Genomic DNA, 12,780 nt, shown 5'->3' on the forward strand with positions numbered 1-12,780 from the left:
CGTAACATTGTAAATATCTTTACCATCATACCATACTTTGCTAAATTAAATGCATCCTTGATGAATACAACTATTAAATTTAAAAAAATTCTTACTGACTCCAAACTTTTGAGCAGTAGTGTACATCAATTTTGCTTAATTTCATGCAAAAATGATTGTGTTGTAATACATAGTTAAATTACTTTCATACCTAATAAAAGAAATACAAATAGCTACAAAAAAGACTGACCAAATACACTTCAAGTGAACAGTGATGAAGGCCGTACCTCCTCATCCTCAGGTTCAGCCTCATCAAGGTCTGTTGTGTTGAGGGAAGCCGTGGGCTTGTGCCAGGCCAAACGCAGCTCCTGATTATTTAATCGAATACCGTGGATGGCCGCCTGAGGAACAGAGTTGAAGTTTAGAGTCCACATGAAGGCGTACATGTATATGCACATATGCATGTATGTGAATATGTTAGTACCTGTTCAGCCTCTGCGCGGCTTTTGTACGTAATGATGGCACTAAGACTAGAATCCTCCATCTGGCAATCTTCAATCTCCCCATATTGCTGAAGATAAGTGGGAAAAGTGGTTATGAGAGATATCTTTGACTCATAAGCAGTGTTGATGCAATGTGCCCTTTAAAGTTACTCACTGCGAAGTGCGGCAGCAGGTCGACTCGATCTGCCTCAGTGAAACCGCTGATCTCTAAAGCTTTGGGTCGATGATCCACCACAGCGTGATTTGGAGCTCCTCTCCCGCGCCCTCGAATCCCTCGGCCGCGGCTCCTCATGGACCCCCGACCCCTGGAGTGGGCCCCCCTCCCACGTCCTGAGGTCAAAAGCCCCCTTTTGGCAGCCTGAATATAAAGAAGAGATCTAATACAAGCTTATAGAGTTTAAGTAGCACTGTAGTGCCACCCGGTGGAAGGTCTGAGAGTGAGTATAAGAAATAAACCAAAACCAGGGAGTGTTCTTTACCAACTATCACAATTTGAATACATTTTTTATTTCTCATGCTACTAGCTAACACACTGCAAAGTTTATGGATTGACATCCATATATAAATGTAAAATTGAATTTGAAAAATGCAATAACCATTGCAATGAGACAAAATAAAAAAGATACTATAAGTCAAAATAGATGTGTGAATTAAGTCTTGCAATCTAATAAACCTGCTACATGTTCTATGTAATGTGTGATGTGGTTCTTTGCTCTTCATGGGTTTCTTTGTTCATTAAAGATTTGCTTTGTTATTGCAACAACCACCACTTTTTGTAGAAAGATTGCACTTTTTTCTATACTGGTACAGTGGTGCCTTCAAGTAAATATGACTTTAATTGTTCCTTTAGTCTTCATTTAGTAAAAAATAAGAACAAAAAAGCAGTAAGTGGTGACTAAGTCTAGATTCATTTTTAACCGTGTTGATTTTGCAGTAAAGAATTATGTTCTATGTAACAATCGCTCTTCTATCCAGACCATGTCTTTTCTTCATGAGGAGCAAAAAAGTAATACCTTTTTTAATGTTTTGAGAGCAAAAGTATCAAGATATACATTTAATATTGTCTTGGAAAAATATACAGAGATATACATTTTAGCTATAAATACAATAAATAAATCAAAAAGTGAGGTGAAGAATGGAGTAGTCGTCTCCTTGTGAAATACCTCTAACTGCAGCTGAGTGTATTTGATCTTGAGTTCGGCAGTATCCTCTCCTGCCTGTATTTTCTTATAAAGGTCCAACTCTGTGTCCAGGAGCTCCTTCTGGGCCTGCAAACATGCATGCATCAGGATATACATATGCAGGACAATTCATGTCTTGAGTATCATGTTTTTGTTAGAGTGTGTGTGTACCTGGGCTTTGCTCTTGAGCGTGCTCTTCAGGACATGAGCACTGGACAGTCCTTTTATCTCCTCCTGGAGTTTGGTGATGCTGTTGGTGAGGGTGGTGAGGGTCTGCATGATCAGAGCTTTATCCTCCACCTTCATGGACTTGTTCTTCTCTAGCTTAGATATCAGCAGCTGAATAGGACACACACAAGTCTCAGTCAAAGTTATTAATGCCAAACCCCAGCCAAAAAAAAGTCTTGATCATTCCGGGTACGTCAAATCTTTGAAGTGACTCCCATGAGCACAGAATTGTGACAAATGTTGTTCTAGAGTGACGTAAAAGTCACATGAATTCCGGAATTGCGGTCGCATTGCAAAACATCCGACCTGGATTTAGGACCACATATGGAAGTGCCACAAATCGGAATTGAAAAGATCAGATGTGGTTTGTGCCGTTCACACTGTCATGAGAAAAATAGATCTGAATCACATGATGCGAGCGAAAAAATCTGATTTGGGCCGTATTTGCCTGCAGTCTGAAAGTAGCCTAACATTGATTTTATCAAAAACACAGTAAAAACAGTAATATTGCCATTTAGGGTAAGGTTTAACTTTTCTATTTGAATATATTTTAAAATGAAATTTATTTCTGTGCTGGCAAATCATCATTACTCCAGTCTTCAGTGTCACATGAACCTTCAGAAATCATTCTAATTTGCTGCATTTTTTATTATTATCAATGTTGAATTGAAAACAGTTGTGATGCTTCCTTTTTTTTGGTAGAAACCATGACTCTCTGATGAATAAAAAGTTCAATTTTGATCAATTTAACGTGTACATGCTGAATAAAAGTTAATTTCTTTAAAAATATATCATACTGACCTCAAACTTTAAATGGTAGTTTACTTTTTAACTTCATCAAAATCATTAAAACAGCTGTTCAACTCAGAAAAGAAAAAAAAATTTGGTTGCTGTCACCAATTAATATAACATTCACAACAAGACAAAAGGGCAACAATTAATGACGCACCTTCTGAGTCTGAATGTGCTTCTCCAAAATCTCCTGTTTCTTTTTTCTGACGTCCTGCTGAAGCTTCAGCGCCTCCTGGTGGAGAACAACAGAACCAGAGTTCACAAACACTGCCAAAACGAGCATAAAAAAAAAGCAAGCTACTAACAAGTTGCATTTTCCAGCACAGTTACACAAACCTGTTTTCTTTTCAGGGCATCTTCAGTGCTGACCCTAGTCCCAAATGGCACCCCCTTCTGGCCAGCTTTCAGTGCAGCTGGGTTATAAACAGTCTTAGTCAGGCCAGTAGATGTGGAAAAGACCTGTAAAGAAATTAAATAAAAGAAAAGCTTTACATTACATATAAACAATTCGAAGGGTCTCAAAAGAAGCCAGTGGTTCACAATATGAAATGAACATAGTCACGACATATTCTACACAAACATGTCAAAGTAAGCTGACATGTGGACTAGACTTTATAGTAACAGTATGCGAAACTAGACGAAAACAAACCTTTCCTCCAAGGCCAGCTGGTTTAGCGAAGCCCAGGCGCTCCTTCACTGAAGCTTTGGTTGTATTCTGTAGAGAACAGAAAAACAGACATGCTGAGATCTGAGACAACATGGAAGACAAAGCGAATCCAACAACATTACAGCCTGACAAATCCACATGAACAGAAACACAATCACCTGTGGAGGGACGTTGGGACCCTGTGAGGGCTCAGGGTGAGCTGTGGGTAGGGGTCCGAGCCGGTCTTTCACTGACTGTTTCAGTGTGGTCCCTGCAGGCTCCTGGTGAGACTGTACGCTCTACAAACAACAAAAATGGCTTCTATAATTAGATTTTGCAGCTGGAACCATCTAATCTGCTATTAAAAACATCACTGCTGAGTGTATTGGGCGAACATCATGCCCAACACATTAAGATCATGTGTCAATATTGTAGGAATTAAGGGATGTGTACTGCAAACAGTATAAAAGTTTGTTTGTGTTGTGGAAAGAGGTATTATTGCATGCAGCATTGGTTGTAATTAATGGCCCATTAATATTACAGCCAAGGACGATTACTAAGTGAACTGTTCGTTATAGTGTTTAATTAGTTTAATTTTTATTCTTGTGTTTAACAAATTCTTTATTTCTAAAACATTCTATAATAGGACTACAGAAAAAAGGTTTTCAAACGATTTTAGTTTATGTAAAATAAATATGAATTGCATTGATGTGATTGCATGTATTGTGCATGTGTTATTTAAATTGTGATAAATATGTTAACATTGTGATATATATATATATATATATATATATTAGAGATGACCAGATCAAGGTTTTTGTGCCCAAGATCCGATCAGAGCACTGATCTATATAAATGACTGGAATAAATTACATTTTAAAATATATTACAACAGAAACCAGTTAATTTAAATTGTAATAATATTTCACAGTATTACTGTTTTTACTGTATGTTTGATCAAATAAATGCAGCCTACTTTCAAAAACATTAAAAACCTTAATGCTTTAACCTTTTGACTGGTACTGCATGTGTGTTTATTTTATTGTATTTATTTATACGTGTGTGTGTGTGTGTGTGTGTGTGTGTGTGCGTGTGTGTGTGTGTGTGTATGTTACTAAAATCAATTTGTGATAAATGTATGTTAGTTAGTATCTTTTAATTCAATTGTGATTAAATATATATTTATATTTTTTAGTGGCACTGGTCACTAATCAACCCCATATTGCTCGACCACTAGTTCTAGTAGTTCAATTACACCTGATTATTCCAAGTTATAGTATGTTTCCTGGAGGTTTTCATACCGGATGTGGCGTGGTGTGCATGTGTTCCACTGTGTCCTCTCTGTGCCAGTGTACTCTGATGAAGCGGTTGTTGAGTACCGCCTCTGTGCTCTGCATGGCCCGCTTGGCTTCTTCAGGGGAGGCAAACTGGATCAGCGCCCCCTCTGGGTCATTATTATACGCCACCTGAAACAGAGGAGATATGCCTTTAACATCAACATCACAACTGTTGACTTTTCACCACAGGCTTATTTGAGCTACAGTACCTGGAGATTGACTATGGTTCCAAACTTGCTGAAGTGCTCATTAAGTTTGCTGATGTTGTTGAGCTCATGAGGAATCTGACGGATGGCCAGTTTGGTGTTTATTAAAGAGTAGGGCACTTTTCTTTGAAAGCCGTGGTGGTTGGGTTTGTTGAAGTTTGGTCTGAGGAGCAAAAGGGACACAAATATATGCACAAGGTCAAAACACAAAAACAATGAAACAGCCTGAAGAGATGCAACAAATGTACACTGCACCAAAAAAATCATGATTATTTATTTGGGTGCATAAACTTGAGATTTGGACTTTTCTTTTTATAGGGAACACTGTACATTTCCAGCAACATATGTAATTAAGAGGCTGCAGAGGCAACATATTGGTACATTTAATTAAATGCATCAGTCATGAAAATTTGCATCTTAGTTTTATGCTAAATTGTTAATAGGTTATGTAGATAATGTTTATAACAACAACTTACTTGTCAAACCAGGGTTTCTTAGCAAGAATCGCTCCATCATGCGGTCCTGCTCCTCTCTTCCTGGAGTCTGATTCTAAAACTATCCGAGTGCTGTTGTTGTTTGACATTTTCTCTGAAAGAATTACACATACACACAAAGAGGGAAGTGAAAAGATAAGAAAATCTAATAGGGGGTTTATTATATTCATGAAGAGTGGGTTAAGCAGAGAGGCCAGTGCTCACGGTTACCTCTGTGGGGCAGATCCACCTCACCCATGGTCAGACCAATCAGATTGGGCCGCTGAGCGTTGACTCTGTGTCTGTACATGGGCCTCGAGGTCATGCTTGGGGCTTCAGGATTATACACGTCTGGCTCAAATGAGTCTATAGATCAATAACAACAAAAAGAGCTATAATTAAAAATAAAAAAATCATCAGCATCTTTATTTATTTGGTATGTAAACTACCATCAAAGACTATGGATATGCGAAGACGGTTCACTCCTATAACTTATGAATGGGAGAAACTACAACACGCAATATGGAGGAATATGTCCCGCCTTCTAAATTAAGAACAGATCTCTGATAGGTAAAGTTACTGCGTCACTGCAGCTAAAAGCTCCGGTTCCCAAAGAAACCTGAAACTTGCGCTTAGGACTGCAATAGCTGGTCTAGCCTGAAAAAGCTTTTTTTGCAGCTATTTGAGCATAAAAACAACATTTTTGGGACAGTTCATGTAAGATTTTGCAAGCAGTTTTTGAGATTTCAGATTCCCACATTCAAATAGGACTTGATCTTGGATGCTTGAAATAGGTGGCCAGAGGCGTTGCAAATATGGCCGCCGAGTGAACAGACTTTCCTTGAAAGTGACTTGACTGCCATTGAAAAGTTTGATGTCAGTACGTTTTTTTTTTTTTAGGAATAGATTTTTATTTAGCAATGTTGTTACAAAAGATTCCTATTTCAAATAAATGCTGCTCTTTTAAACCTTCTGTTCATCGAAAAATGTATGATGGTTTTCAGCCATCGATGCAGCACATCGGTTTTAAACATTGATATTATAAGAAGAAACCTACGGAGCCCCTAAAGGGACAGGGTGGTGGAAAAATTTGGGATGGGAGAAAAAAAAAGGTTTTGCGTTCCCTCGCAAAACCTGTTGTGAGCTCGGACAAACACTTCCTATTTAATATCCCGCTGGCAGTGTTTCACACAGCTCCGTGCGTTAACAATGGAGCGGTTCATAGTGTTTGAACTTGGACTCAAATTAAAAGACATGCGGTCAGTGCTTAGTTCAAGGAGTTCAGTAAAGTTGGCAATACATTCACAGATTCGAACTTCCCGAATCAATAACTCATGAGCTAAACGCTGTAAAAACACAAATGACACCTACTAATTCCAATCATAGTAACATAGACAACGAGCTACAACCCAATTTTCCTCAAAACGAGCTTTATACTATAAATTGGTCTCTATGAGCAGGCGGCTGAGAGACAAGTCCAAAGGGACCGTCTGCAAAGTGCAAACTCGAGACAGCCCCTCGCCGGCACCTAGTGCTTTAATAATGTAACCTGCACTGACTGGAGCCTGTCTAAATGCACGAGCAGTGCTGACACTAGTGAAATACCAGCAGTTTTAGAAAGCCTCTTGTCCAGTCAGATTCGAGGATCGGAACTAACTGTTATACATATAACAATAGACCAACAAGCTTATTGTCAGTTTTATGTTCTGTAATGTGGACCCTTATTTTGACATTCTGTTTGTTTCCTTTAGTTCCTGTTTCAGTTTCATTGGTTACGGATTATGTCCTTATTTGATTCTATAGTTATGTATTAGTTTCACATGTCTACTTTACTTTTCTTTGTTCTAACCCTGGTTTATATAGCCCTGTGTTTCAGTTGTGTGGTTTGCATTATTCTCCTGCACGTTCATTCAGTGTTTGGATTATTAGTAAAGCCTGTTTTGTTTTTGAATCTCCGTCTTCATTCCTGCTGACCACAATGTAACACTTATTTATAAAAAATAAAAAAAAACTTGAATCAACAGATCGTTATCAAGAGATTCGTAATCAATAGAATTTATTTTGAAATGAAGGCCGGCTGGCTATACGTTATTCCTGAGATATTTCACAGCGTTGCAGTGTTGTGTTTTTCCTCATCCATTTGTCCATCAACTTATAGCATTAATCAAGGTTTCTTGTACCAAAACCAGTTATAAGTTACATATATCCTCATATGGGTCAGTTAATATAAGTTCAGGCTCAAGATATGACAGTCTACATAAACACCTTCAGAGTCAAGCAATCACTGTGTTACTGTACTAGACATGACACATCTATGAGCACTAACCTGATGTGAACAGGGGTGGTGGAGGCTGGGTGATCGGAGGCCGGATCCCTGACGTGACTATAGTCGGCACAGAGCTGGTCATGGAGTTCGGAGGGGCGTCCATACCAGATGGCTGCAGGGCAGGAAGAGGAGGAGGAGGACCTGAAAGAGAGGAACAGAACATTTATAAAAGACATTCAACAATAAAGGGGACCTATTAAGCCCTTTTTCAAAATCTTGATTTTGTTTTAGGGGTCTACTAGAATAGGTTTCCAATGCTTAAATGTTCAAAAAACAACTTTTTTCACATATTTGATATTGTTGCAGCACCTCTCTTCTCAGTCTTTCAGTAAGGTTTTGTTTAGTTCCTGGCTCTATGAAGCCCCTTCTTCCAAAAAACACAATGTGCTCTGATTTGTCGGCCGGACCAGTGTGTTGTGATTGGTCAACAACTGTATTGTGTTTGGGAAATGTCACGCCCCTTACCATAACCGTGACTTTCAACACGTTACTAACCAACTCAACCAGGCCTCTACCCTTTATTTGCGGATGCTTTGGGCAGGAATTATTTAAATGAGGAATATTGTGACGTGTTCGTTCCCAGTAGTAACCTCAAGACTACAATGAAGGCATTTAAGGGAGTTCAGAAACAGTGACACTGATATAGAGAATAACTCTCACTGGAGTGAAGACAGAAGAAAGCTGAAAATGTAAAACAAAAAACAAAAAGAAAAAAAGCATGAGACCCTTTTAAAGTCTAGACAGGGTTAAATATTTTGGTATCATAGTTAAAGCCTTTATGTGTATTATAAAGGTATCCATAATGTGGATTATATATTTTCATAAATGATTGTAACCAAAGATAAAATGCATTAGAATATTTGCAGATTCCTCGTTACATCTGAAATTGGTTGTTTGCCATGTGTTTTAATGAAATATACTTTATAAAGGGCTACAATGAATAGAAAATTATTATAAATGTGGTTAAAATTATTCATAAGATCATACAATGCATTATCAGGTGCATTAGAAAGCCAAATTAATGCATTGAAATTACTTACTACTTGTACTGTGTATAATGGCTTCAAGTAGTGTTACCAAAAAAGTGTTCACACCTGCTACAGGTGGTAGGCTGGGAGGCATGGTGCCCGGTGGAGGCACAGGTGGTCTGAGGTTCACTGGTGGAGTCAGGAGTGAGTGAGGGGGCGGCAGACCCGGAGGAGGCGGGCCATCCACTCCAGGAAGAGGCGGAGGCTGGAAAGGTAGTATGCTGGGAAGATTAACATCCTCCACCACCACTGGATCACTTCCATGATCGAAAGGACACATGTCTCCTCGCATACAGAAGCCTTTCTCTGTCAAGACAACCAAATCAGGATGTTACTGACATAAGAAAGATGGTTAGTCTGTGAACGCTGTTCACCGATTAGGGTGTTAAAAATTCTATACCATCATAGTCACGACAGCGTTTCCTTGGTGGACCGGCCCTGCTGAACGGCGTGAGGTCCTGTGGGAATTCTGACCAGCTCTCAGTGGTGTTGTTCCCATGGTGTGTGGGGGCGATGACGGTGATGGTGCTACTGAGGGTGGGCACTGGGAAATGAGCAGAGGTGGTCCCGGGTGTGAGAGGTGTGGCGGTGTAGCCATCGGTGGTCGGGCCCTCCTGACGTTCAGGACGGCTGTGGTCGTATTTTGCCTTTACAGAATCTCGCTCTAGAAAGGCAAGAAGATCATTCAGCAGGAGCATGAAGAAAAAAAGCAAGCACTGTAAATGGTGCTGCAGTGTGAGAATTGTATGCAAGTTATGCAAGTACTGTACAGTTTAAAAGGAGTCAGTTTTCAGCAATAAATGAATACTTTTATACCGCAAAGATGCTTTAAATTGATCAAAATTGACTTTTATTATGTTACAAAAGATTTCGATTTCAAATAAATGCTGTTTACTTTCTATTCAAAGAACCCTGGATAAACTTTTCACAAAAATATGAAACAGCACAACTGTTTTCAACATTGATAAAAAGAAATGTTTCTTGAGCAGCAAATCAGCATATTAGAATGATTTCTGAAGGATCATGTGACACTGAAACCTGGAGTAATGATGCTGAAAATTCAGCTTTGATCACAGAAAAATAGTACATTTTAAATATATTCCGATAGAAAACAATGATTTTTAAATTGTAATATTTCACAATAAATGTGTTTTTTACCGTATTTTTAATCTAATGAATGAATTAGGGATGCACGATATAGGATTTTGGCCGATATTCGATATGCCGATATTTTCAAACTAATTTTGCCCGATGCCGATACCGATATATTTGTTGTTGTTTTTTAAGTGCAAAAAAAGCGTATTAAAGCTTCTATTAAAGTTCTCAGTCAAGAGCAGTGAGTGATTTCCTCTGTGTTTTGTTGTTTTATTAACATTAACGGGATAGTTCTCCCAAAAATTTAAATTGTCATCCTTTACTCTCTCAAGTTTCTTTCTTCTGTTGAAAAAAGTTATTTGGAAGAATGTGGCTAACCAAACAGTTGCTGTACTTCAGTGACTTCCATAGTATATTTAAGCACAGGAAAGAAATGAATACAGGTTTGGAACAACATTAGAGTGAGTAAATAATGACAGAATTTTTATTTCTGGGTGCAGTATCTCTTTAAGGACAAGCGGCCGCATATTATAGATACTGTCTCTTTAAGAACTGCACGCGACGCGTCTAATATACACGCATTTGACAAGCAGATTTTCTCTGTTTGCTTTCACTTTAGACATAACCAACTTTGTTTATGTAAACCTTGTGTGTATTTGACAGTATCAGCGCAATAAGACTCGAAAGATTAGTCCAGTATGCAGGCGCTGTGACAGCTTTAGTTCCTGTGAGCGTCGGGTGTACGCGCTCAGAAAAGCGGATGTTAGAACAGCGCATCAGCACGTGAATGACATGTTTACCAAGCAAGACTTTGACGCACATGCAAATAATGAACTTTTGTGAATTGCGGTGTCCCGTGAGTGTAACTCTACCTCTGCGTTTACATGTGATGTGATGTGAATGTACGTCGCGTTGTACAGTATGTTGAGATGAAGGCGCCAGAATTGAACTGATAGAATGCACGACACTATGATTTTTCTTCAAAAGCAGATCATGGAGACATTTTAATCGTCCACGATCAAAAACCGTGAGACGCACGGCACACCCCTAGTTGGCAGTTTAAGTTGCTGGCGCTCATGCTTCGTTCGCAGTCATCACATGCGCATAGGAAACACGCCACCCTATCGGCAAGGCTCATCAAATATTCATATCGGCCGATGCCGATGATGGTCATTTTAAGCTTTTATCAGCCGATACCGATGTTGTCCCGATATCATCGTGCATCCCTAGAATGAATCCTTGGTGAACATAAGAATTTTCTTTCAAAAACATTTTAATTAACACTTAAACTAAAATTACTGTTTTTAGTTAAAGTATTTAAGTAAAAATATTTCATGCAGTCTGTCACAAAATATAAGTCTGTTTAAAATGGTTCTAGACGGCACACCTCTGCTTCTGCTCCTAGTGCGAGTCCGTGAGTGAGTTCGCGATCTGCTGCGGTCCCGGTCTCTGTCCCGATCTCTTTCTCGGTCACGAGTGCGGTCCTTACTCCAGCTCCGACTGCGACTCCGAGTGAAACTGCGACTGCGTTCTCTTCTGCGGTTGTAGCGTTCTCGGTAAGAGTCCCTTCTGGGCGGGTTACGGTCATACTCTCGTTTCCTGGTGCGGTCATCTTTCTTGCGCTCATCTATTCTCCTGAACATTCATTTAAAATAGAACAGAAAATACAGATGAGGTTATTAAACAAGGCAGCTCAAAATATATGTGTGTGTGTTAGGCATTTTAGGAAAGTTACATTTTTATAATGTTAGTCTCACCTGCTGTCTCGGCTGTACCTGGAGCTAGACGGAGGACTGTGGTTTATTCTCCGGGGGAATTTCTTTTCTCGATCCTCATCTCGGCTGAGCTGCTTGTAAAATAATCAGAACCATCAAACACAATAAAAAACAGACATCTAAGGTAAAATTTCACAATAAAACTTTAAAAGTTTGGGGTTGGTAAGATTTTTTAATGTTTTTGAAAGTGGTTGTCTTATGCTCACCCATTTATTTGATCAGTAAAAACAGTAAAACTGTGAAGTATCATTAATAACTGCTTTCTATTTGAAAATATATTAAAATGTAATTTATTCCTGTGATAAAAGCTGAATTTTCAGCATCATTACTCCAGTCTTCAGCGTCACATGATCATTCAGAAATCATTCTAATATGATGATTTGCAGCTCAAGAAACACTGTCTGAGTTTTATCAATGTTGAAAACATTTGTGCAGCTTCATATTTTTGTGGAAACCGTGATACATTTTTCAGGATTCTTTGAAAATTCAGAACAGTATTTATTTGAAAGAATTTTTTTGTAACATTCTAGATGTCTTTACTGTCACTTTTGATCAATTTGACGTCTCCTTGCTGAATAAAAGTATTTCTTTCTTTCAAAAGTAAAAACAAATCTTACTGACCCCAAACTTTTGACTGGTAGTGTAGCATCATTTAAGGACTTTTTATTTTATTTATGTTTTTACCTCCTCTCTCTTTGATTCATCTTTCTCAGTGCGCTGGTGAGGTTCGGTTCTGCTCGTGGAAGTCAGCTGCTCTGGTTGAGGTAGGTAACTCTTTGCATTCACAGCTTCAAAAAGTTTATCCACAAATATCTGTGTCTCTGAAAACAAAATCAAACGCATGTTAACAACATCAACGGTTCGGTTCTGACAATGCAGCAATCTAAACAGAAATAAGTGGCATGGAATTGAAGCAGCTGTCAGCCGAATAATATCAAAGTAACTTCAGAACATTATTAACAACAACCATCTTGACATGATCCAACTAGTTAGGGTTCTTCCCCTGGTTTTAGCAAAAGCCACTTAGGGAACTGCATATCTTCAGAACATTATATTGGATTGTACCTTTCTGAAGGAATACATCCAACTGGTCAATGCATAGTGCTTTCAACTCCTTCTCGGATTTGTCTTTCTTCACCAAGGCAACCACATATTTCGCAAGAGCAGAAGGGTCAGCATCACATCTGAGGGACAGATACATATACTTCAGT

The 12,780-nt window shown here is 38.8% G+C and overlaps 1 protein-coding gene across 3 annotated transcripts in view; it reads right to left on the reverse strand.

Moving 5' to 3' along the window:
* rbm26 (RNA binding motif protein 26) overlaps window positions 1-12,780 on the reverse strand; it is a 29,225-nt gene that overhangs the window by 15,678 nt on the left and 767 nt on the right. For all 3 annotated transcript variants that reach the window (XM_056241542.1, XM_056241540.1, XM_056241541.1), the window contains exons 3-22: window positions 12,635-12,753; window positions 12,254-12,390; window positions 11,552-11,640; window positions 11,182-11,429; window positions 9,100-9,363; window positions 8,766-9,005; window positions 7,672-7,812; window positions 5,577-5,711; window positions 5,349-5,460; window positions 4,876-5,035; window positions 4,631-4,795; window positions 3,509-3,628; window positions 3,333-3,398; window positions 3,020-3,142; window positions 2,841-2,915; window positions 1,835-2,002; window positions 1,646-1,750; window positions 637-840; window positions 464-550; window positions 267-380 (exon numbers count right to left, since the gene is read on the reverse strand). In XM_056241542.1, the coding sequence (XP_056097517.1) occupies window positions 267-380; window positions 464-550; window positions 637-840; window positions 1,646-1,750; window positions 1,835-2,002; window positions 2,841-2,915; window positions 3,020-3,142; window positions 3,333-3,398; window positions 3,509-3,628; window positions 4,631-4,795; window positions 4,876-5,035; window positions 5,349-5,460; window positions 5,577-5,711; window positions 7,672-7,812; window positions 8,766-9,005; window positions 9,100-9,363; window positions 11,182-11,429; window positions 11,552-11,640; window positions 12,254-12,390; window positions 12,635-12,753 (2,872 nt within the window). The remainder of the gene's footprint in view (window positions 1-266; window positions 381-463; window positions 551-636; window positions 841-1,645; window positions 1,751-1,834; window positions 2,003-2,840; window positions 2,916-3,019; window positions 3,143-3,332; window positions 3,399-3,508; window positions 3,629-4,630; window positions 4,796-4,875; window positions 5,036-5,348; window positions 5,461-5,576; window positions 5,712-7,671; window positions 7,813-8,765; window positions 9,006-9,099; window positions 9,364-11,181; window positions 11,430-11,551; window positions 11,641-12,253; window positions 12,391-12,634; window positions 12,754-12,780) is intronic.

The sequence above is a fragment of the Rhinichthys klamathensis genome, unplaced genomic scaffold (genome assembly GCF_029890125.1).
Source record: "Rhinichthys klamathensis goyatoka isolate OS25496 unplaced genomic scaffold, OSU_Roscu_1.1 h1tg000654l_1, whole genome shotgun sequence".
In the NCBI taxonomy this organism is placed as follows: domain Eukaryota; kingdom Metazoa; phylum Chordata; class Actinopteri; order Cypriniformes; family Leuciscidae; genus Rhinichthys; species Rhinichthys klamathensis.